Source organism: Chlamydotis macqueenii, chromosome 7 (genome assembly GCF_036417535.1).
Source record: "Chlamydotis macqueenii isolate bChlMac1 chromosome 7, bChlMac1.mat, whole genome shotgun sequence".
NCBI classification, from domain to species: domain Eukaryota; kingdom Metazoa; phylum Chordata; class Aves; order Otidiformes; family Otididae; genus Chlamydotis; species Chlamydotis macqueenii.
Window position 1 is genome coordinate 39,821,958 of NC_141562.1, and position 24,754 is coordinate 39,846,711.

At 42.4% G+C, this 24,754-nt stretch overlaps 1 protein-coding gene across 3 annotated transcripts in view; it reads left to right on the forward strand.

Moving 5' to 3' along the window:
* The window catches only part of INPP5A (inositol polyphosphate-5-phosphatase A), a 237,685-nt gene that overhangs the window by 177,254 nt on the left and 35,677 nt on the right, over positions 1-24,754 (forward strand). For all 3 annotated transcript variants that reach the window (XM_086752447.1, XM_086752448.1, XM_086752449.1), the window contains exons 10-11: positions 20,184-20,279; positions 20,613-20,687. In XM_086752447.1, coding sequence (XP_086608573.1) covers positions 20,184-20,279; positions 20,613-20,687 — 171 coding nt within the window. The remainder of the gene's footprint in view (positions 1-20,183; positions 20,280-20,612; positions 20,688-24,754) is intronic.

Consider the following 24,754-nt stretch of genomic DNA (forward strand, 5'->3'; position numbering starts at 1 on the left):
GTGGTGTGGGCAATGACGGTGGCAGCGCTGGAGAGAAGTTGTCGAAAGATGGAGGAGCTGGGCCATCCTGCTCTGCGGAGCAGGGAGCGCCTGCGGCAGCCCGAGCGCCCGCCCGTGACAGGTACCAGGCCCACACTCCTCAAGGTCCGGCTGGGCTGTCTCCGTTCAGTCTGCTCAAACCTCTGTGTCACGTAAATCTGGATTGTCACAGGATTACATTAGTCAGCCAAAATACAGTTTTGTCCCAACTAATGGCCATCACATCTTCCAATGAGGGGCAAATTCAGATCCAGAGAGCGCGGCAGGGATTGTGCCTGGTGGATCCCACTGAAAGATGGAGTGTGAAGGAGGGATTTCTCGCCCGTCTGCACCCTCTTCATGAACATACTCTGTGTCACCTTGTCACTAGATTCAGGCGATCAGTGTGGAGTAAATTGCTGTATTTTAAGCTTGATGTCTCTGAGGCACAGGAGAGGAGATGGGTGGTGTTATTTTAAGTGTTCCCCTTACCCAAAGGCCATTTGTTTCAGCTATCTGCTGAAAAGGTCGAGGGGATGAAGCGCTGACGTCGGGACCATTCTGCTGCTTCTCACTAATCCTGCCTAAGGACTGAAGCACCACTAGGAGAACCTCTTGTGTCTGCTGCGTCTTTGAAGCGGTGTCACCTTTGTCTTGGTAATATATCGCCATAGAGGTTCCCTGTATCCTGTACTGCGTAAAACATCTCTTAAATCTGCAGTCCAACCAGGGAAATCAAATTAGTTTCTTCTTACATAAAGCCCGAAAGGCTTTCTTTGTGAAGAGTGGGAAGGGGGTGGGATACGAGTTCCTAGCGGTGACTGATACGTTATCTCTTGTGAAAATTCTAGCATTTAATCTCTACATTATTTAAAATCTAATCCTCAATTTTAGCATTACTGCTTACACAAGAACTCTGTTAGGATGTTATTTACAGCTATTACAAGCTTTCACGAGGATCAATAATGTGTAATAATTTACTATGTAAAGCCATTAAGGGGTTAAAACAAATTTTATGAAAAGAGATTATAGGATCTTTATCACATGTTGTTTATCTGATCAACAGTTAACAATTTAAGACAGTATTATCCTAGTAAAAAGAAGATTTGTTTCAGATACTGACATAAACATCCCCTCATAATAGTGGCTTTTCATTTACTGCATTGCAATGTACCATAAGCTTAAAGGCACAACAGCTTCTTTGTGTGTCTCAATAATGCTTGTCCAGAGTGATGTCAGTCAATTTTTGACCTATACAGTCTGATGTTATTCTCAACAATCATAGAATAGATTTTTTTTCTTCCTTTAATGAGTGAAGAGTATGCCAATAAATCCTTGAAGGTTAGTTATCATATTCCTTTATGTGTCTTCCTCTGGAAGAACAAAGTATATTACCCACGTGGACATTTCTGCAAAGTTACTGGGATCTTTCACCTGGCTTCTACTGGCTTTTGTCGTTTCCTTGGATTTTTTTTCTTAGGTACCATTGGCTACTTAGGGGACCGCTTCTTTGTGGGTGACTCTGCGAACACTTTTGTAACTTGCTGTTGCAGTGGGAGAAGTAAATGCTAACAGTGAAGTAGCGCTTTCTAGTAGAGGTAGAAAACAAGATTGTATACGTGAAACGGCATCCCGACAGGAGCGGGTTCTGAGTTCAGCCTCCGTTACAGTGCTCTGGAGTCCCATAGAAGGGCATACAAAAGTAGACGAAGGGTCTACTTGTGCTCCGTGGAAACTGTTCCTCCAGTGTGGAAGAGAGTCTGTAGAATGGGCTCGGGTTTATTCCAGATGCAGATAATGCCCGCGAGTGTGGGGGTTCACCCTCCCACCGCAAACCGTTGCGCCCCCCTGTCCCCACGGGCTCCCCGTGGGCGCAGAGGCCGCACTCAGGGACACGACGGAGCAGGCTGGCACACCTTGGTTGTGCAAAACGATGTGCTTGGCCTCTCCTGCTTTCCTGCCAGAAAAGGGGGAAAATCAGCTTCCTGGAGGAAAAACGACTTCTGAGCTCTCACTGCAGCACTGCTTCTCAGCACCTGCCACACAGTCCTGGGCCGTGAGCACTAACCGGGGCTGCAGAGCTCGGTCCTGCCCAGGTGGTCGAGTGCGGGGAGGCTGCTAAGTGGCTACAGGAAGATTTCCATCGTCTGCTGTCAAGCCCTCTTATAGCCAGCCCGTGAACTCTGGAGCGATACCAGCGAATGGCCCTCAGGCAGTGAAGGGTTGTTAGTTTACTCTCCAGCCTCAAAAACCCCAGTATGGATATCAGTGCCATTGCTGCTAGTTTCACTAAACTCCTATCCCTGCTGCCTTTTGTGTGGCACTCGGATCGCCTTGCTTCCATAGAGACAGTGAAGAAATGCTTACACTGGATCACATCTTCATGGAAGTCACTTTGTGTTTCTGTAGTGCTACGTCTAGATTACTTTTATTTGTACAACTCCAATGCTAAAACCAATTTTAATTCTTCATATGTGTTCAGCTGACCACAGTGTAACTGTGGTACTGTCATTAAGCTTGCAGCAGCACAAGCTGAACCTGGATGGAGCTGGACTTTCGTATGGATCCCGTATTTCCCCCTCACTGCTGTTCGTCGTTTTTGAGTCATGGTATTTCCTGCAGCACAGCTCCTAAGCTCCCCTTGGAGAAGCATCTCCAGACTGTAGCTGCTGCTGCTTGCTTTCTCTGTCCTTCAGTGTAAACCACAGAAGTGTCACAGAAGGTGGCACTATGCAACCCAGTCATTACCAGCTTTGGAGTAAAGTCAAGTATGTGCTGAGTGCTCGAGTGACAACAACTGAACTTAAGCCAAAGGTCCAGAGTATACAAGAGATTTAAATTAGAGATTGCCAAACTGGAGCGGAATTTTGTTTTTCTTCTGTCTATCGGATATTTTACGTCATATAAAATGAATACTAGATGATGATTGCCAATCTGGTGTCTTGCATTGATTTAATTCAATAAGCAGCTTCACCTCCACCTTTTGCATGCGCTTGCCTTAAAATATATGCATTATGAAGACCGTGATTCAGAGTCTTTAGGAAATCAATATCAAGACAGGATTCTGTTCTTCAAATATTGACAGCAAAATAACTCTAAGAAACAATGACAAACAATAAAAGCAGGGACAGGCAAAATGAAGGCTGTAATTCTGTTGTAGTTAGGCTGTATGGAATCTCAGACAATTGCCTGATATTGCATATTGTATGTGCTTCAGCAAGTGGGTTGTGTTGACCCCTTGCTGTCAGAATTTCTGTTTGAAAACCTGTGACCATTGAAATGAAAGGCTATTTTTGCCAATGATTTCTATACACTTGGCTGGTTTTGCTGAAAACTTGCACAGATTTTTTTCAGCCATGAGTGTGTACTGGGAAGATACAGAAAGGGTATGTGTAGGCTGTTACCGTTAACATTGTTCTCGCCTCTGGTAATTTCCCTAGAACTAAATAAAACTTACACTGAAGCCTGTAATGTTACAGTATTTAAACTGGGCAGCTCTGTGTGCTAATTTATTGTGGTTTTGTGATGGTAATTTTAAAATCCTTTCATAGAGGCAGCTGAATTTCCTGTGCATTGAGTATAGTTCCAAGAAGTTAAAAGGTGTCTTTTGTGGAGTAAAACATGGTAGAGTTCGTGCAAATCATACTGATTGCTTAGTGGATACGGTCCTGAAACCAAATTGTTATGGGTAGTTCAGTGCTGCACCATACAAATAATACTACGTTATTAAGATTCATCCAGGAAAAAAACCAAACCACATTAATGCCATTCAATACCCTGCTCTGTTTGGAGTTTCTCACTGAAATACCTGAAGACAGTCAGAAAGTCTAGGTAATGAGTAGTGAGTATGCACTGCGTAGATAGGAGAATTTCGTTCCAGTAGGTGTTGAAGGTTTATCAAGTATAACTCTTTCAAGTAGTACTCCACTTGTAAATATAATTGAATAAACCGGCGAGTTTTCTTTTTTCATTTCTGTCTTTCATTTTTGCAGTTTTGACAAGTGGTGAATTTCATAAGGTTGTCAGTATTGGACCCACGAGAAGTGGGTCACATCTGATAGTAGAAAATTCAGAGTTAATATTTTCCTTGAACATACTGAAAATCTCTTTAACTTTACATATTTCTGTATAATTTAAAAGAAGAAGGAAAGCTTTGAGCCACCGGTGCCTGGGTGATGCGTCCTGACCGTTAAAATCAGTAAGTGGAAGTTGGGTGGCACTCTTGTCTCCTGCTCTTTGTCCACGTTCACCATGGCTGCGGCTGAGCACTCTCCGTGCGCACCAGCGCGCTCACAGTGCTGAAGCAAGGCTTCTGTGGGGGTTAGGCAGAGAGGTGCCTGATGGAGTTGTAGCCAGGAGATGGGCATTCTGCAGAACAGGACGTGTTTGATTATTACGATGTTGGATTTCTCCTGGATCATCACTCCAGCAGTTTTGTTGTTCCTTCACTGCTCTGTCATTTCTTTTTCTTTCCTTTAGTGGGGAGGGTCATTTGCTATGCTCATTGCTAGTAGACATTTAGAGCAGGATCAATATTTTACTGTATCTGACCAGGTTTCCCTTTAGGAAGTAGGACAGAAAAAAATTTACATCTTTTATTTCATACACTTAATAAAACTGAAAATGCTTTTTCAGAAATAGCAGAGGTCTTCTGTATCTGTTTCCGCTCTGTGTGCTGAAAGGAACAGAAAATGCTCGTCACATGAAGATTATTAAGTGTGGCACAATAGAATATTAGTAACGGAGGAGGATTTTAACTAATAGGACTGGCCAATTTTAATTGTCCATCTGTAGCCAGCAGTCTCTAATGTCTCTAATGTTGGGATGTTGCAGAATGCTAAAAGAGGGAGAGGTTCATGCCCGTAGTTAATGCTATGCTTGCATGTGTAGGAGCACTGAGGAGTTCTTAGCAGTCAGAATAGTAGGAGGCATTGAAGGCAAACAGCTCAACCTCAGCTCCCATGGCAATGCCATCCCATATGTCATTAATGCATCTTTAGGTTTAGGTAATGCATCTTTTTTAAAAAAAATTTGAGGTAGATTTTACATGTGGCTGCAGAGCTGGTATAGTGAAATCCATCAAACATCTTCACTCCATGCCTTGGAAAAGCATGATTCAGCATGAGAGGAGAGTCAAGCACTCTGTCGGACCCTGGGTCAGATCTGGATGCCAAAGAGGAATTACTTTCACAGGTGGTAGTACCAGGTTTGCCAAACCAGTCTTACTTAGACCTCCGTTAAATTTAACTTGAACAGCCCTGGCTGGTAGTTCCGAGAGGGTTTCCCAGGAGGTTGTAGTTAGAAGACTACGGTCTCCATATTCTGCTGGGTTTACAGCAATGTTCCTGTTCCTTTCGTGTCTAATGATATTTAGAAGCTGCTAGCAGACACTTTCAGATGAAACATCATGCATGAAAAATTAGCCACAAGAGTGATTCATAAGAGGTTATTTTCTTGGAGCGGCAGCCAGAGGAATTGGTGAACATCCCATGTCTTACCAAGAGCTAATGTCTTTCCGAAGATTTGTTTCAGTAACAGAGGTGCCATTTGCTTCACCTCAGGAGGAAATGGGTGCAACGTAGTGGTCTGTGTATGTATGATTAGACTAGAGAAATGCATGGTCACTTTTGGCTTAAGTTTTGGTTAGTAGACTCAGGTACCTTCTGTCTCAGATCTTTTCGTTTAAATTATTTCTATAGAGTTTCATGCTGGCGAAGGAGGATACCGCTTCTTTATTTCTCTACCATATGCATCTCATTGATACTAATAATTAACAGTTAAATCTGCACTTGACCACAAACAGCTGATGAAACCTTTATTTTAGTTATCCAGTGCATTCCTGATAGAGACAGTCAATAGGTAAAATCTATGCAAATACGCAGAGTTCAAGTGAGGGCTATCCTAAACAGGACTTAAGCTATGCGCCTGCCTTTGTGCCAAATTTTCCAGGGTTTTTTTTCCCTTCTGTAATGAATACATGTATTTTGTGCATTGGAGCATGGCGCAGGGCCCTTTGGATGGCAGGCTCTTCAAGAAAGAGGAAGAGAGTTTTAATCACAAAAGCAGAAACTTCAGTCAGAGAAGTGATTCCACACTTTGTTTCATTTGTAAATGGTGTGTATTGGCTTTTGTAACACAGAACTGGGTTCCAATTCAGGACAGCGCTCCATAGATTCTTTACGTGGGGCTTTTTGAGTCTGAAATAGCGCACATGAAAAGAGGAGATTGAACATAATTTGTTCCAACCGCTAGGCTAAGATTTTTTCCAATCAAGATTCTTTCAGCATATTCCTCTTTGTTGAGCTATAAGCAGCTTTTAAAATAATGGCATTAGCCTATATTTCAGGACTTCACTGGTGTTCCCAGCTGTGGTGATTAGTTACAAGAAACAAGAAATACGTGTATTGTAACCTTTTAATGGATATGGGAGACTTGCAAACTAAGTTGAGATCTGAGCAATTTGTAGATTTCAAAATGAGTTCACTGAAAAAGAAAAATGCATCATTGAAATTCATGGTGCCACTTTGGTTTTCTTTGCTGAGATTTATCATTGAAAGCCATATTGCCTCCCTTTGCCTTTATTTAAAGCTCTTCAATACATTGTTTTTAAGGTCCATTTCTTTTACAAGCTTTTCCTTTCAGCTTGCTCAGGGTATCGGGTCCTATGAACATCTGTTTGTGCCTAAATTCAGCCAGGACCTGGACTGTATCCTGCCTGCCTACTCCCTTTTGTTTCCAGAGGCTATTGTTTCCGATTTCATGCTATCAGAGGGGCTGCATGTTTTCCTGTGTGAAGTTGTCAAAGAGATAAAAGCGCAGGAGCAGGGTCACATTTCGAGGGATGGGCATGAAAAATTGGTAAAATGTATCTTGAGGGCCACCCACAAGACTTGCTTGAAGAAATTCAGAAGCAGGGAGCAGAATTACAGTTTTAAAATTCTGCGAATTCCGAATTGGAATAAGTAATGGTGAACTAAGTGTTTAACTCGCAGAAATCTCTTAGTCAGAGTTACGCTTAGCTGACTTATTCCTCTTAGGTAACTTGAGAGTCTCCAGTTGGACATCGTTACAAAGAAAATACCATCATCTTCATTACGGTGCCTGCCACGTCTCTTCAGTACGAGGATGAGGTGGCAGAAGATTTAAAGCAAGTCTGTTGCACCTTTCAGTCATCATAAGACACTGGGGAAAAGAGGAACATTAGGGGAGGTGGCCAAATTTGCCAGTATGATACGAGACCTGCTAGAATACAATAAGGATGGTAATGATAGAAGGGCAAATAGTGCAGCTTAACTTTAATGAAATACGTTTTCCAGTAAGAAAGCATGGTACTAGACTTGTAGCTGTGGCTATGGTTTATAGTGCTGTAAACCACAATTAGCCAAAGCACGCTCAGCCTTTAGGCTCGCATGAATTCCAGAGGCGGCACCCTAGCTTTAAAGGATGCAAAATAGTTCAGTTGGTGGCAGGAGGGAAGAACATCTGCAGTGACACGTACAGCTGATTTAGGCCGTTTAATAGAGCATCTTCTTGCTTCTGCACTAACACAGCAGTAAGAGGTTACGTGTCTTTCTCTGGGAGTACTAAAAACGCCAGTGAAAAGGTCTGTCTGTCCTTAACGTCGTATCGGTGAAACTAGAGCAGTGTCGTGCTAGTTCATATATCGTATGATCTTAACTGCTTTCATTCAGGTCTTGACTAGATATACAGTGAAGAAAATGGTTTTAACAGTAATGTCTTAGGTCAGTGATTCAATAAGATGGTTACTTTTATTTTAGGAGCTTATAATGAGGGTTTTGTTAACGTGAGTGAGAAGGACACAAATGAGACATGTCGGTTGTATTTTTTCCTGCAGACAACTGATAGATAAGGGATACCAGGCAAGACGTTCTCTTGCTGCTGTATAGCTCCCCAGTTAGTAAATTATCTATGTGATGCAAATCAGTCTAATACCAGAATGTTAAGGAAATGTATTTTTTTTCTATAGCTTTTTTCCAAAGATTAAGTCAATTGTTTTTCTTAAATGCAGAAATGATTTAGTATTTAATATGAGAAACTAAATATACATTCTGGTATTTGTTGAATTTAGCAACATTTTTGGCTATGGAAATTCACAGGGAGACGCTAATACGCAGATTTTTTTTGTACTTTTGTAATATAGCAGAAAAAATACTAAACATATTTTAAAACTACAGTAATTACCGATTTTTTTATCCTTTGTGATAATATTTTTAGAGATTAATTTGTTTATAAATAGAAAAAGAAGAAAGCAACTGATTAAGAAAACACTGCAAAGTGTTTAGCAGTCCTGTACATGAGTTTAAATAAGAGCACTGAGTGAATATTTTTAAATAAGAATAACACTTATTAGAACTCATATTTTAGAGCTTGTCGTAGCTTCCAGTGACCTCGGTCAGGTTTCTGGGTCCCACCGCAGGAGCGGCTGCAGAGGCGATGTCCCCTGCCGGCGCACATCCCAAGGTCGCTGCGTGGACCTTCCCCCCCGTGGGATGGCGGGCTGGGATCAGCGCGGCTCTCCTGGTCCCGGTAAGGTTTCTGTGCGTGCAAGGAGGGTTTCCCTAAGGGGGATGCAGGACACCCTCAGCCCCGGATCTGACGTGTGCCTGTGTGCTCTTGTGGGAGGTGGGCAGCAGAGCATGCCTGTCCTCAGACTGAGTTTATGCCCACACATGTGAGGAGGCACCTATTCAAAAAGTCACACGAGCACAATTTCAGTTTTGGGGGCAAAACAATTATATGTTTATTTATCGGCTTGCTGACAACCACACTTTTGTCTCTTGCATCGCATCAAGTATTATGGAGAGAAATTTTAACTTCTGTTGTGAATACTACCGATAATGTCCATTTCTGCTCTTATGGGTATAAATTCTTTTTGAAATCACAACTTTTTTATGCCAGCGGTTTTCTTTGGCATACCTGTCTGATTTTGAATGGGTAAAAGAATTTACTTTGTTTTGCTTTGTCTCAAAAGGGAAAAGAGCGAGGGCTAGAGTAAAAATTAATAGCATATCTTAAAATCCATTACAACATCTCCCTTTTTTCTGACTAAAAGTGAGTGAAAAAGACCTCTCTAGAGGAAATAAAGAAGAAGTTATTACAGCTTTCACTTTTTTGTAGAGTATGAAAAAGCTTTCTGTATGTTAAACAGTCTTGTGGACATCTGGCATGATTGGTTTTAATCTGCTGACTAAAAAGTCAGGATTAAATCTTGCTTTACACCTCTTTGTATTGCAGTCAGTAAAGTGACAGAACTGCCCTGAAACAATGGCACTACTTATTCCACCCAATATGCCATGTGGTAGATCACCCCCTTTTTCAGCACCACTTCTCTGCAAAGACAATGAAGCATCTGGTGGGGTTTTCCTGTGTCCAAGATATTTTTTGTCAGTAATTTCACTCAGCCGATCTGCTTAGCTCTCCCTTGGTGCTGCTTTTTGAGACGGGGTTTGCCAAACCCAGTAGCAAGAGGTCAGAAGGCCAAAGTGATGAATTTTTATGTGCCTGTTTCTTGTGTTTCTGCTCAGTCATGATTCTTTGCGCGCTGTACTGCCTCTGAAAGGGAGCCACAGTGAGCAATTTGTCCTCCTGGGCTGGAGAGAATGGGGAGGCAGATGAGTTAAAGTAGCATGTATGACTCCGGACAGAGATGCACACAAATGTTTTCTGATGGCGGAACAGAATACTCCTGTCACTATTCAGCACGAGAGGGGCTTGGGAGATTTGTAGCCTGTTGGCTTTCGATCAAGTGACAAATGAATTTAACAGCACTTAAAGATACAGTGAAAAGAATAGCACTTCACTAACTCGTCCACAGCTGTTAGCTTTAAAGTGAAGTTGATTTAACAATTTTGAACTTGCATTTTTCCCTCTCTTTGCATAATTGGGAACTCTCTTATTTCTCAGCATGTTTGAGTCCTGACTTGCTTTAAGGAAAAAATTTTCATCTATGTTTCAGACACTCTGTAGAAAAAGCTTTCTGGACGTTAGCCTAGTTGGGCCCCGTCTCCTCCAGATGGAGCATTGCTCTGTACAAGCAGGAGGAGCATGGAAGCTGCATTTCTGGCAGAGCTTTGTGTCCTCTCTCAGTGGTGCCCTGTAACATCCAGTGGTGTCAAATGAGCCGAGGATCGGCGTTTGTTGCTGGGTTAAATCCCTCTGGATCCCCAGCCAGTGGTGTGAAGTTGCTGTTCTTCCAAATCCTCCTCTCTCTCTGATCAGCCATGCCACTCTAGTTGGTCGAGGGCTCCATTGCAATTTGTTGGTCAGGAACTGAGCTTTGGACCTGTTCAGTGGAGGCGACGTCCTGGAGAGAATTCTGAATGTTGCTGTAACACACAAATCCTTCATTCTTACATCATCGGAAACCACACCAAAGAGGATGCAAAGCTACCTTACCAGGGGTGGTGAAGAGAGGCAGTAAGTAGAACATGCCGCTCTGTTTCCTGCTCTCCACATTGACTATTTTACCTCACAACTGTTTTTTCTGCGTTGCCAGCCTTTTTATCGGGTGTGTGGAGTATGTGTCATACATGTACTGATCTGTCAATCCATCTTACGTTTATAACACCTTGCACAGATATCCTTCATTCATTTAATCTGAAAAACATTGATTTCAATGTGTGAGTGCTCTTGGAAACAGATGAGCTCCATGATGGCTTGCATCTTGTTGAAGAAGCATAAGCGTGCGGTTTGGCAGTTTGTCTCCTGGGGGACCTGCCGCAGCCCTGCAGCCCAGCTTCTCAGCGTTTTCAGAGTCGAGGTGCTGCTGCAGCCAGCTGCGTGGTGGCTGCATGACAGCAGTGACAGGAGAGGAGGACAGTTCAGCAATCTTGCCTCATGGTTCTCTGAGCTATTTGAACATAACTAACAAAAAAGGATTATTTGAACTTACAGGCTGCTGGACTCATATTCCATTTCAAAAGTGAATAAAGGAGCAAGTGATGTGGAACCAGACAGGGAGTACATCGATGAGAAATGAATGAGATACGGCAGGATGAAAAAGAGTCAAGTCAGGGAGACTGGACAGACAGAGAAAGGGGAAGAATACAGTAAGGAAATTGTCCAAATGTTGCATCAGCAAAGCATCACCTCATCAGCCAAGTTTTAGTCTCACCATAACACTGTACAGCACATTCCAGTTACTAATACAGTGATGAATTTCACGTTCCAAACTTGTTCAGGTCAGAAAACCACATACAGTGAATTGGAAATTATTTTCTTGTCACATTTACTCCCTTTAAAGGTAAACTTAACTTAGAGAAAGGGTGTTCTTTTCCCATAGATGGGAAATGGTGGAAGAATGTTACCATCTCTCCCACTGTGCCGTACATACCTGTGGTCATTTGATGCGATGGAGGGCACGCGTCCATCTCACAGTTGTGCTTGGACTTAGCAAGAGCACAGGCCTGAGGGGCTAGCAGCTGGGAACACACTTGTGCCTCATGCAAGTCACTTGCATGTTCCAGGTCTCAAATTCCCTCTTCATTTAAGGAACTAATTATTTTTGCTGTTATGCATCATAGGAAGGAAAAAAATGTTTTGTACTTACTCTCTATTTCTCGTTTTGTGCTTAAAGTAGCTAGTGCCTGCCTAAAGGCATAGAGATTTTAGGTGGATAAGTGGTTTGGTTTCAGAATTGCCCAACACTTCATGTTTTGAATGTCAGCTCCAATTTTCATGTCTGAGGATAAGCTTAATAGAAGCCAAGTGCAGAAATACTACTGAACAATGTATTGGGTGTGCGTCATAGATTACATAGGTGATACCTGCTGTTGTAAGTGTACTTTGTGGAAGCCAAGGGTTCAGACTCTTCAGAGGTCTTGAGCCGTATCACACCACTAATTTTGTGCAAAACTTCCCATTAATTTAAAGGGCAAACTCCCAAATTTACTGGTTTTGACAGTGCTAGCTGGTGGAACAAAATACTGCCTGGGAGTGTTTCTGAGGCTTGCTGTTTGTTCCAAGTGAGATGACATGGAAGCACTCTGCTGTGCAGAGCACTTTGAGCAGCTGTGATCTGGCGGCGCGTGCTCCCGTCGGTCCCCAGCAGGCCAGGAAGTGTGCTCCCTGGAACGGTTAAGAATAATGCTGACAGGCTCCAGTTATTTGGAACCTTGCAATATCCAGTTCTAGAAGTAAGTCAAGAACCACCAAAGAATTTTGTTAGATATTGGCTTATATTTTTGCTTCTTCATGTTACTGCTTCCACGTTTCATTTCTTACAGCTGTAAGAAATGATTAAATACGAAGGCAGCAGAAACAATAACGCTATCAGCACAAACAGAGGCAAATGTTACTACTCAAAACAAAGACAATTGCAGGAGCAGGTGGGGTTTCAGAGGCTATTTTGCTTTTAAAGTGAAAAGAAATAGAAGGTTCTTAGTCTGAATGTTAGATAAAAGCAAGCTTAGCTATAAGGAGAGAAGCTGCCTGTTATTTCATTGCTCCTGAATTCAAGGGAACAGGGGATTTTACATTTGTCTGCAGAAACAGATTTACATCACAGATCATCTGTGCTCCATCAAAGTCTTTGCTTAACAGAAACAATACATACAGTCCTCTGCTTAGTCAGCTGGAGTAAAAAAGGGTAAGTGCTGTGAAGGTTTCCAACAAGGAAGTTTTCAAGCTGGTATTGCTGCTTGGCCAAAGCAGAAAAAATAATGGAAGAGAAGTAAAAGAAGAATGTCTGAATAAATCTCAAGAGATTCACACAGTGTGGGACAAGACAACATGTATAGAGATTTCCGTAGGGAGAGTTGGACTGTTCCAGTTCTTGTAATTACAGAAAGCAAATCAGTGTCTTTGAAAACTCCCCCAGGACCATACTTGACATCAAGTGGTGATGCTAAATGACTCAGGCAGGAGGAGGGAAGGGATTTTTCTAGCAGACTTCTTCAGAGTTCCAGATGTTCTAGTGGTATAGGGTTTATCCAGATGTAATCAAAGTCCTGAATGTAATTGAAACGTATCATCAATGTCAGCAAGTGAATTTAAACTGAGAGCTTAAAAGGGGAGCAGGGGAACCCTTTACCTGAAAACTTCACCATTGCCTGCAGAGACCCAACAAAGCTTTGTGTTCCTGATGCATGCAGATGTCAAACAACTCAGGATAAATTGTTTGTGAATCCATATGTAGATGCTTAGCTGAACTCAGACCTGGAGATCATAGCCAGGAAAATGAAACAAGACAATCCATCTTTTGGATGGTCCTCTCTGACCAGGAGTCAGATAGAGAAGACTGAAAACTAATCCCTGTGCAGGTGAATATGTGTGATGGAAAAGGAGTTCTATCCTGATTTTTTATTTCTTAGAAAGAGATACACCTAGGGGTGGGGGGAGAAATTAACAGCAATACAAAAAAAAAAAAATTGTAAAGGTCCATTTAACACCAGTATTGAAAAAGAAAAATAGTTACAAAATGGGAGGTTGCTATCTTTCCAAAACTGTTTAGGACAGAGCACCACAAAGTGTCTAATGAAAGTCTCTTTCTCGGTTTGACAAAATCGGGTGTGGGAAGATGCTGTGGGAAAAAAAAACAGGAGTGTGAGAAACTATTATCCCTTATTCTTTCTCTTTGGATCTGTGTAGGTGAATAAGTAGTAATTAATATTCTGCTAATTGAAGATGAAAATTTTAGAATTGTCGTGTACAAAGTAACAGCTAACTGAACATACTGCTTGGTTTCAGAAGAAAACAGCATTTAGGGTAGTTAGCCAAAACTAGGAAAGTCAGATTTAAACATGAGAGGTTTATAAATTAAGCACAGTGTCTAAGTAGCTGAGTTAGGTTATGCTGAGCATCTAATAAACAGGTTCAATTTTATTGCTGCTAAACGTGTAACAAATGCCAAGAGGGATTTCTTTCAATTGCCGTCAGAAATATACGTGCCAGGTGAAAACGATGCTAGGAGGCAGCCGATAGCCGCAATCTAGTGATCCCGTCTCCTGGGATAGAGCTGTAATAGCACATTATTTCCAAGAACGTAAGGTTGGGCGTTGGACATTTTCTTCCGGATCTGTAATCTCGGAGAATCTTAGTGGCCAAGGCCTTTTGGACTTAATTCAGATTCCTTTCTGAAGAAGAGAATTAAAAAGAGAGCCGTCATTGCCACCAGCTGTTAGCACAGAGGAAAGCTGCAGGGGCAGGGCAGGCCCGCTCCGCGCCCTCGGAGGCCTCTCTGGGCCCGGGACGGGCAGGCCGTTCTGCGGGCCTGTGGCCGCTCCTGCGCCCTGGGGGTCAGGCCGCTGAGGGCTCTTGGGACCGCGGCCCGCTGCCTCCTCTGCAAATGCAAACGGAGATCTCGCCCGTCACTGCAAAAGGTAACTCTGTGCGAGCTGGGGTGGTGTTTTCAGCAAGGAGAGAGCAGGCAAGAGAGTATCGCCGGCAGAGCAGGCAGTGACGCGTACCGCCGACAGCAGCTGTGCCGTCAAACCAGTCTCAGTTCACTCAGTGCCGTACCTGAAAAACTAACGGAAATGGTTTTGCGTTGCCTAGGGATAGACTTTGATAACATTGTTGTGAATTATCTAAGTTTCTTGACAAGAAAATGCATTTCACGACAAACTTAGTTCAGCTAATGTGAAATCGAGCCCAAAGTTGTTGCCAGCAGGGATCATTTGTTTTAGGGACACAGGAGATCTTTGGGAGCATAAAGATAGGGTCTTAGTGCAGAGCTTTTTTGTCACAGACACTACCCAAAGAGGTATGTTAGAACCAAAGTATCCCTTTGCCGCAAATCAGCAAAAGGCTCGTGTGCTGGACACCAGAGTACTGCTGTGGATCTTGGGTGGCTTCCGAGCCCGGCTTTCACAGACGGTAGAAGTGGTGCTGCTGTAAACTGCCTGTGTAGCTAAATCCTATCAATTAATCCCAAAATGAACATAGGCAGCAGTGTCTTGTAATATGCATTGATTGCCATCAGAAGATGGACCGCACACGTGCTACATAAGCAGCGCGCTGAGAGGAAAGGCGGGACTGGCACAGGAGGCTTCTGCTCTCCGTCCCACCAGCCCCTCTGCCGTCTCTGCTCCCCTGGACATGAGCTCACTCCTCTGCAGGTATTCAAAGAGAAAGTAACTTCCCATATTGATACTTCAAGTGGCTTGTCATTAATACGTGCTAATATTTGTTCATTATTCAACTGACACTTATCTCACTGCCGAGTTAAAATCGTGCTCCTGGAAGCTCATTAATATTAAAAGCATAGTAACATCTCTGAGACGTTATTGCTGCTTCCACACAATTAACGTTCACACAAGTTAATATCTAGTCTAAGGGATGTTTTTCAAGTACAAGTGTATGTCCTCTCAGATAGGATTTGATTGCTCTACACTGGGGGATTTAGCTCTGTAATTTCCCTAATTGTCTGCAGCAGCTGTACGGCTGAATACCTCTGCATCGTTGTGAAAAATTAGCTGAAGTCAGTCCCCATTTTATTGGCAGATAGCGTTTAAAAACCACAATGTTTTTGTGGTTTTTACGATATCCTGTAGCTAAATGCACAACTTTCATTGACTCAGAAAGTTACATTTAACTTTGTTTTTCTCACTTGCGAATTTTATTTCTCTTATGTCACATGATTTGGTGAATTTACTATCAGTATATTCGCAATACCCAGGAAATCATGTCAACCCCTCAGAGGTAAGGAGGAGCCCAGACAAGACAGATGTTCCTGTTATTCCCAAAGTAGCAAATCTTTTACCTCGCTGATTGTTTCAAATACAGTTTACGTCCAGATAGTAATAAAAAAGCATTTGATTATCCTAATTTAATAAGTGTCAGATTCATTTGGGGTTTTGAGCAGTATTTCAGAAGAAGTATTTCACTATCATAATTAAATGATACATGTACCTCTGTCTTTTCTGTCCCGCCAGAATCCACGGAGTATGTAACTGGAATAAAATGAAATATTTTAAATTTAATTGATGTGGTTGCTCATGTGCTCAAGACTATTTCAGCTGGCTCATGTTAGCATTCCTCAGACTGCGCACTTCTCTCCTGGCACTTTTAGCAACAAACACTTCTGTTTTACTCCATGTGGCTTACTGGAAATTGCAAATGCAACTATTGCTAAATTATTTTTATAATTAATTTCAAAGGAGCAATGAATATATTCTACTTTTTTTTTTTTAGAGGAATTCAAAGTAATGGTAAGTCCTAAGAAGAGTATTTAAATATTTGGGAAAAGTAATACACATCTTTAGAATCAGTAGACAGAAGCAATAGGAAAGTTTGAGCCTGTGTGTGCTTGGATACCACATTTTTTTCAAAACAATTTTGTTGAAGTAATTACAAGCGTGCAATAACTCAGCTCACACATCAAGAGGTGGACTCAGGAGTCTAAAGGATGTTCAGAAAGCAGGAGTGCAAAATCAATGAAAAATCAGCTGCCATTTCCAACAGAGCACTGCTAGCAGGAAACAGTAGTACAGTTCACATTTATGTTTCCATATAAATGCGGTATAAAAAACAATTCTATAATATATCTTACAGAGTATTGTGTGTATGGTTTATGTATATAAAAGTTGCTTTAATGTCTTTATCCCTTTTTACTGTGAGTATGCAGAAATACAGTCTAAAGCACTTCAGTGTGTTGTATATATGGGAGCGGACATATTTTGAAGGTTGTATTTATGCTGTAAATCAAAAAGCTTTCAGTTTCTGAGGACTGCAGAGTTTAGAAGAAATTACAGATTTGTCTCTTGCCAGTACAAAAAACTTTCACTCCTAGCTTTGCATAACAGTATGTTTTTGAATTAGTTTGAAGCATCTGCCTGTGTGGATAGTGTGTGTGAAAACAGGAATAAGACACATCTGTGTTTGCCAAGCAAAGGCTGAACGCTGAGCTCGCTCTCAGCTCTGAATACAGCTCTCCTGCAAACTTTTTAACCAAATCTTGTTTCCAAAGAAAAAAGATTTTTTTTCAAGAGATAACTTGGGCAGAGTTTTGAGGTCTGATTTCCCCTCTCCTGACTTTGTAAAAGAGTACCTTTGAGGGAATACCCAAAAAGAAACAGTGTGTTTTCATCGCATTTTGATTTTCTTTACCAGCAACAAAAAATCCCTTCATAAGTAGACTTGTCTAAAAAGGCACATGTTCCCCAAAGTTTTCTGCTTGGGTGACTACGACTTTGTAGAAATTGAAAGGAGGAGGAAAAAAGGAGTGCTCCAGCTTGTATAAGAAATGAACCTTTGCCCAATCACTTTTTGTCTGTGAATAAGGTAACTTTTTGTGCGTGTGAAATTTGAAAGCAATAAGGTATGTGGGTCCTTTCTCTGTATTGGTTCTCAAGAGTCGATCGCGGGTTTTTTTTCTTTTCGAGCGGGCCTGAAGTTGTGAGATAAAGCAGCTCAGAAAAAAAAATGTTCTCAAGCAGATGCCTTTAAGAGAGAGAAATCATGAATTTCTTGAATTGCAACCACTCCGGGGGTGGCTACAATGACTTTTTGACAGTGACAGTAACTCTGCCTTGTCTTTTGGAGCCCTTCTTTGGCCCATTCACTCTGGAAAGCTGCTTAAGCGCACTTAAGCGCATTAGCATTTGGATGCTCGGGGACCGTACTGACCCTCATTTGGAAAGTTTAAATGAGTGAAAGATGGAGCGATTTGTTAGGGCTTTAGAAACCAGCTTTAGGGAGCGGCGGGTTTTCCGCTTTGGTTTGTTCGGGTGCTTGTTCTAATCTGGTGCGCTGTTTGAAGGCGACCAGACTGATTTGTGACACATGAGCCCAGGGCGCTCTTTTCTGGGGCCTGACCCGATTAGCGGGCCTGTGCCCTGAATGTCAATGGCCGCCGTGGGAGGGAGCGCCCTTTGGGAATGGCCGGCCGCTGGATTCCCTCGCGGGGTCGGCCGCAGCCGCAGGTGGCCGAACGGGAACGCGCGGCCCAGCAGGCGGAGGGATCCCGCGGGACGCGGCGCGGGCCGGGCGGCGCTGGGCCTGCGCGCGGAGCTGTCCGCGCCGTGCCCCGGCTCCCTCCCGCCGGGCTGGGGAGCGCGCTCCTGCCGCGTCTTCCCTCGCCCCCCCCCGGCCTCGCGAGGACGCACCTCAGAGCTCTGCGGGGCAGCGTGTGCCTGCGGCTGTGTGACCGGTGCTCCTTCCCCCAGTGGAAACAAAATGGCGGTCACCGGCACCTGCGGCTGCCTTGGCGCCGTGGGCGTGCCAGGTTTTTTAGGGCAAAACCTGGAGTTAGATGTTTGTAACCTATAGACGTGGCGCTGCTTTTCTGGGGAGCAGGAAACAATCAGGAATAATTTGCCAGGAAGCGACATCATTTATTCAGTAAGATGGGGAATCGGCATCTGTTCAGTTCACAGACTTGAACAGAAAAAATCAGATTTGTATTTTATTTTTACTGAATCACACCGAAGTTATCCTTTAGAAATCAAATTGCCTAGCTTGTTGCTTTTTGTTTGTACTATGGAAACACACAGGAGCCTTTAAAAGGAGCATTTTTTAATGTCTTTCTATCAAATGGGGGCAAAAAGTCCATTGACAGATTGTTTCCATTCTAGCACAGGTAACCTCAACTGAGATCTAAAATATTTGGAACCAGATGCATTCTTGTTTAAATACAGGTTTGGCATCTCCTTTGGAAGAAATTCAGAATGGGAAGCTGAGAAATAAGCTGTAGTTTCATGGCGTTGTGTCTGACAGATACTGCACTTCTAAAAAAGAATCCCAATATAAGCATTTCTAGTTGTGAGAGAAAGAAGCATGTAGTAGGATGTGAAATTCTATTACCATATTACCACAGAACGTGTTTATTTTATAAGTGACTGTTATGCAAAATGAAAACCTATTGTCTGGCCATTATGAAAAGGAGTGGAACAGGCAGAGCAGGGAAGTCACCTCTTTGCCTCTTCTTGACTGAGTTATTTTCTTTAGCACGCTTTTGTTAAGAACGTCTAGCAAAATAAGCTTTTATTCAGAAGGATAGTCTTTGCCAATATCCTTCTCCAGGGCTGTGCATAGATCCTATTGGCATCTTGTGCCTCGGCTGAAGGGAAGGATGCTGAACTGCCTCCCAGGTGTGGGTGCACATCTTGGCCATTTTCTCTCTGCCTTGGAGTCATGCCAAGGTTTTCTCAGTTGCCCTTTCTGTCTTCTCCCTTGTGGTTGCCAGCAACCCAGGCAGATGGGTTGGGGTGGCATTATGCCCCGTCCTGTAGCTTTGCCCAAGCTGGGTAACTAGAGAGCACTTTGTGAAGCCTGCCTACTCCACCATTAAGATGTAGTCTATTTCTGCATTTCAAAGCACTTAACATGCTTAAAGCTTTACTAAAGGTATAGGTGCAGTGAGTCTGAAGTATGTTTTTAAGTTAAATATACTCCTACCTGCTTTGCTAAAAGCTCCGGGTTTTCACCTGTTACAATGCAGCGGAGCAAGCCCTTTGCACAGCCTGTTCCGGGTTGTTCTCTGGGTCGGCTTTGGTTGCCATTGAAACTGGGCCTCAGCGGGGCGAATGGCAAGTGAACCGAGGCTGACACCTCCTCGGAAATTCATACCTCTGCGCTTCATAAAGTGTTGATTTACAATATGCTTTAGACACCTAGACCTCAAAATGTCTAGAGATGCAATGTTGTCTCTTATTTAAAAGGATGATGCGTGGGGAATTTGTGTCCAGAGTAAACTGTGAAACTTATTGTCAGATTGTGTAAGTGTTACTCAGACACTTCTAAATTATACTTGGAACATTAATTTACAGGGCAGAAGTTTTTGCAAACAAGAGTTAACCCGCAGAACTGCAGTGCCAGTGTAGTTACCAGCTTTTAAAATTGTGGTACAGAAACCGGTAGGGCTGTGGAGTCATTAGCTGTAGGATGCGTCTTCTGAAGATGTTTACAAGTAACGTGTGGTACAGTGTCAGACTTGTGTGCGTGGTGGTGAGTGAAATGAATATTTGCCTTATCTGATTGATATTTTCTTAATATTGACTCTTTCTCTCCAAACGGTAATTCAGTTTAATGTTTTAAATCCATCATGAGCGGAAGTGACTTAAATTAGCAATACTTTGTGTTTTGACCTACAACAAATCCTATTTTCAGGTGGACGTTGAAGATTCACGGATTGGTAAAGTGCAATTAAATGTGGCTTTATGTTTCGTATAAACTAGTTTCCCTTTCTCCCTTTGTGTTTTTATTAGACACTATGTGCGAAGGCTACAATGCAGACTATCCGGGCAGCTGACACAAATGAAGTAGTCAAGCTAATATTTCGTGAATCTGATAATGACCGAAAGGTAAACAACTTAATGCCCTCTGTACCCCCTGTGTAAACAGAAACATTGTTGAATGTTCACTTCCTTTTCTACAAAGCATGAATATAGTTGTTTCAAACTGGTAATTTAAAGGGAGGGGAGGGATCTAGATTGTCACACCTAATGCTCAGTTAATTGGATCTTTTTAAGTGATTGCCAGTCAACCAAATGGGCAAGCTGACAGGGGGCTTTAGACGTGTAGAAATGTCGTAGTTTTAAAGGGCTGCATGTCTCTAAAAGGGTCACTTCCAGCAGCTGTGTATTAGGTAACCGAGTCCAAGAGCTTTGCTGACTTTTCTCCTCTATTTTTTTTAGGTTATGCTACAATTAGAAAAGAAGCTCTTTGACTATTTTAATCAAGATGTATTTAGAGATAACAACGGCACTGCGGTAAGTTCATTGCTGAATGCTTTTGAAGGAATAAGTTGGAAACTCACAAATAAATTGCGTTTCTCTACCAGCCCTTTATCCTTATCAGCCCTCCTGTCTACAGAATGAGAAGAGATAATTCATCTAACACAATAACTGCTCCAAATTTCCTCCTTACTTAGCCGATTATTTTGTGTACAGCTTCTTTACGTTGCCATCTATTTACCTTATTTTTCATTGAAATAAGTGTAAATTAAATACACGTGACAATTCATTTTTCTTCTCTGTCCTCTGGTCTGCATTTCTTCAAGCATCCTGTTTCTTTACTAACTCTTCATTGTGCACCATAGTAAGTTAGGAAAAGCCCTTAATGCAAAGCTGTTCTGAAAATATCTGGGTCTTCTGAGTGTACAAAGAAAAACAGAAGTTCATTAATAAACAGACTAGAAAGCTTAAACCCTGCAGCAGACTGGCACTGTTTGGGCAATCATATAGGGCATCCTTAGAGGAGAAAGCAGACAGGGGACACTAATGTCTGATTTGTAATGAGGACCACAATTTTTCTATGGAGAACGGCTTTCTATCTTCTTTAAGGTGATTTTATTTCAAAATGTAGCCACTTCATTTTGGAAAATCTCTATATCACTGCTTGCAGCTTTCTCAATTTCATCTAGGGGTTATGTATCTAAAGGAAAAATATTAAGCATCAAAAAAATAAACCCACCCAACCAGCCCCACCGAGTTACACACAGATGAAAATCAGGAATGTGCACTTTGCATGTGGGAGCCTTGTTGTGGATGGCACGGGCCAGACTCTGCTTGTGGAAATTGGCCCAACTCCACTGACGTCATAAGAGCTATGCTAGCTTGTGTCAGATGCTGACCTGCCTGTGTGTGTAAGCGAACAGCATTTGTACGTTGAATATTCTGAGCCAAATAGGGCAGGCTACACTAGACAAAGAAAACCTCCAGAAAACTTCTTGTGTTCTGCGTAAACTGTGTCAAAGACCTTTGTGCAGGCTGGCAAGCTAGCCAAGGTTCCCCTTCTTTCTTTACTCCTTTCCTCAGGGTGACTGACTTTTACCTTCCTTCCTCATATCCAAAATAAAAGAAGACAAGGGGTTCATCTTCAGTGTCAGCTTTTTTGAGAACCCCTTCATGTTTGCCCGAGTCCCACCTCTGGGTTTTGCCACACTCTGTACCAGTTACCCAGTGTGCCTGCTCACACACTGTATTGCTGCTCTGCGTAGGGCTGGGCTGTACGCAGGATCCATAACTCTCCCCTCTCTCTTCTTCTCTTCTACCTACGGCTTATTCTCTTGCTATTCGGAGAGAGCCAGGCTGTTTGGAGGGCTATCTGCAAGGGTCCAGGGCAAGGAGGACAGCTGCAGCCCTATTACTCGCTGCATGGTTAATTCCATGTGAGAATTTGAGATCTCACTCATTTCTTGAGGCCAGAAGAGTTTGATGAGTCAGATCCATGAGGAAAGTGAGGGTCTGTTCCTCCTTTCCACATCTGTTGACGTCCATCCTGTTCGTTGGGACTGCTGTCCCTTCTCACAGCACGTCTTTCATGTGTGACGTGTATGCTTACCACTGGAAATATTTGTGTAGGCAGCATATCTTACAACAGTTACTGTGAGATAAATTGGTATGGGATTTGTTTGGTTTTTTAATTTGCAAGGTGTATACATCCTTGGGAAATATGTAACGCTTCTTTCACTGGCAGTTTTGGGGACATTTCAAAGCAATAACACTAGTCCCAATTCCTCTTTCTGTACCAATCTCATTCCTGTCCCAGATTTTCCTCCACATTTGTTAATATAATACTTTTTTTAGCTTTTTTAAAACAACACAAATGTTTGTCATTTTTAGTTTTTCCCAGTACATTCTGAAGCTGAGCAAAGCTGTTCTTGCTGCTGCCGTTGACCACATCCTAGCAGTATTTCGGGTGGCTGCTGGTTGACTTTACATACATGGACATGGTGTGTGAAGGCATAGGCAGAATCCCACTTAAGCACATTCCATTTCAAAATCAGCAGTCATTTCGTTCATGCGTCAAGAAGCGGGAAATCTTCCAGATCAAACATGGAAGGAAAAGATAAACGATATAATGAGGCATTGGAGATAATCTAATCTTCATGGTCTAGTTAAACACGCAGCACCATGATCACTAAAAACAAACTACCTATCTAAAAGGATAAATGTCTCTGTGCTGAATTCAACCCAAAAAATCCATCGCATCCTTCATCAACCGCCGGTCTTGTACCAGCCTGACAGAAATTTAATTCAAGCTGGCTCCTGAAAATAATTATTGTATTTTAAGAGTAGTAATCATTGGTCGGGACATGATTGAATGTGTCCATGCCTATTGACTTTTTCTATGATTTATAGCTTTGTTTAGTCGATATTCCCATCGAAATTGTATAATTAATTATAAGTGGGGCTGTCAGGTCTGCAGGATGGAGTGCCCTGATGAGTATTTGGGAAGATTAAATTTTCCTTAGCTGTACCAATGCAAGGCTTGGGAATTTTCACAGCACTGTGGCTGTTGGATAAAGATGTTTTCAGTGTGTTTAGCAACTGCTTTAGCTCAAAATCCATTGATTTTTGTGAGGGTATTTTTTTTATCAGTGTGGTGTCTCTTCAGTAACATTGGAATGTGTACAGATGTGACAAGAACTGACAAATATTTATTATCAACAGGCTACTTTATCATTGTCCATGCACAGTTATTCCCTCTTTTTTACATTGTAATCAACAAAAAGAATCTTAAGATACAGTTCTGAAAATGAATATTTTTATGAAAAATCTGATATAGATACAAATTTTCTGTTCAGCAGAAATTCAGTTTGAAATGCATACCGTAATCTGTCAGGTCTAATTTTTCCAAACTAGTCTGTAGCTTATCCAGACTTATCTGTAGCTCATTCCAAAGTTAGCTTAGCAATTACCTGTATCTATTACCTCAACGTGCAATTGCCATTCTGTATCATTTTATTTCAGAAAGGAACACCCAGATTTATCCAGCTGTGTAGTGACAGAAAAAATAGAAAACCTAATTGAAAATAGTAGTAGCAATAACGCGAAACTGTCTTAGTATTTAATCCGTATGTTCTGAATTGTACATCAGAGTCACAGTGCATCGGATGGACGGGGGGTGACTCCTGTACCTACAGCCGATATCCGTGCTTACCCTGCTCATCCCTGCTTCCTGCTGTCCTCTGCTGCCCTTGGGCGGCGCCGGCCCCGCTCTCGCAGGGGCGCGTACCTGGGCTCTCGGCTCTCGCAGGGGCGCGTACCTGGGCAGTCCATCATCTCGGCTGCTCCCCTGGCCTCTGCTGCGGAGGCAGAAGAGGTTAGACCCATGGTGCCAGCCGCACAGAGCTCCTGGATAATCAGGTGCTTCAGAGGACACTGTTGTTGTTACCAGCATTAATTCCAAAACAGGTTTGAGGTAGTTACGCAGAAAAGCCCAATGATCTCCAGCCTAGATATTAAAGGAAGTGGTTCCTTTTCTTACTTTAATTGTTATTATAATGGAGAAAAATAAGCAAAGAGCTTCACGTTGCTATCAGTGGTCCTTCAGCAGTCCTGTTGCTGCAGAGAACAAACAGTAAACTTCTGCGGAGAGCATTATTCCATTTCTGTGTTTTGAGCAGTGAAATCAGCCTTCAAGGGTAGATTCCCTTTACTCTGTGTGCCTGGTTAGCTTCAGCTGATGTGGTATGAGAAGAAAATTATAATGTGCTGTAAAAATTGATTGTGTTATAAAGGTCTTGTTCTCCCTATGCCAAGTAATGATTTAAAGTGATCTGTTATCATGCTAATTAACTTAGAGATGTTATTACAAACAGTTCAGGCAAACACACTTTTAAATTACGGGTAATTTATTTGTCGATTTTTTTAATATTCCCAGGAAATCCTGAAATGATATGCAAATTGAGAAGAGAGGTTTAGTCCATGAGGGACCTTTATTAAGCTTTTGTGAGAATATGTGCGCTCATGAAGGTTAAGGATCTGGCATCACTGAAAATGTATTAATCAACAGACAAGATATAGCACAATGCACTCTTCCCAATGGCCTT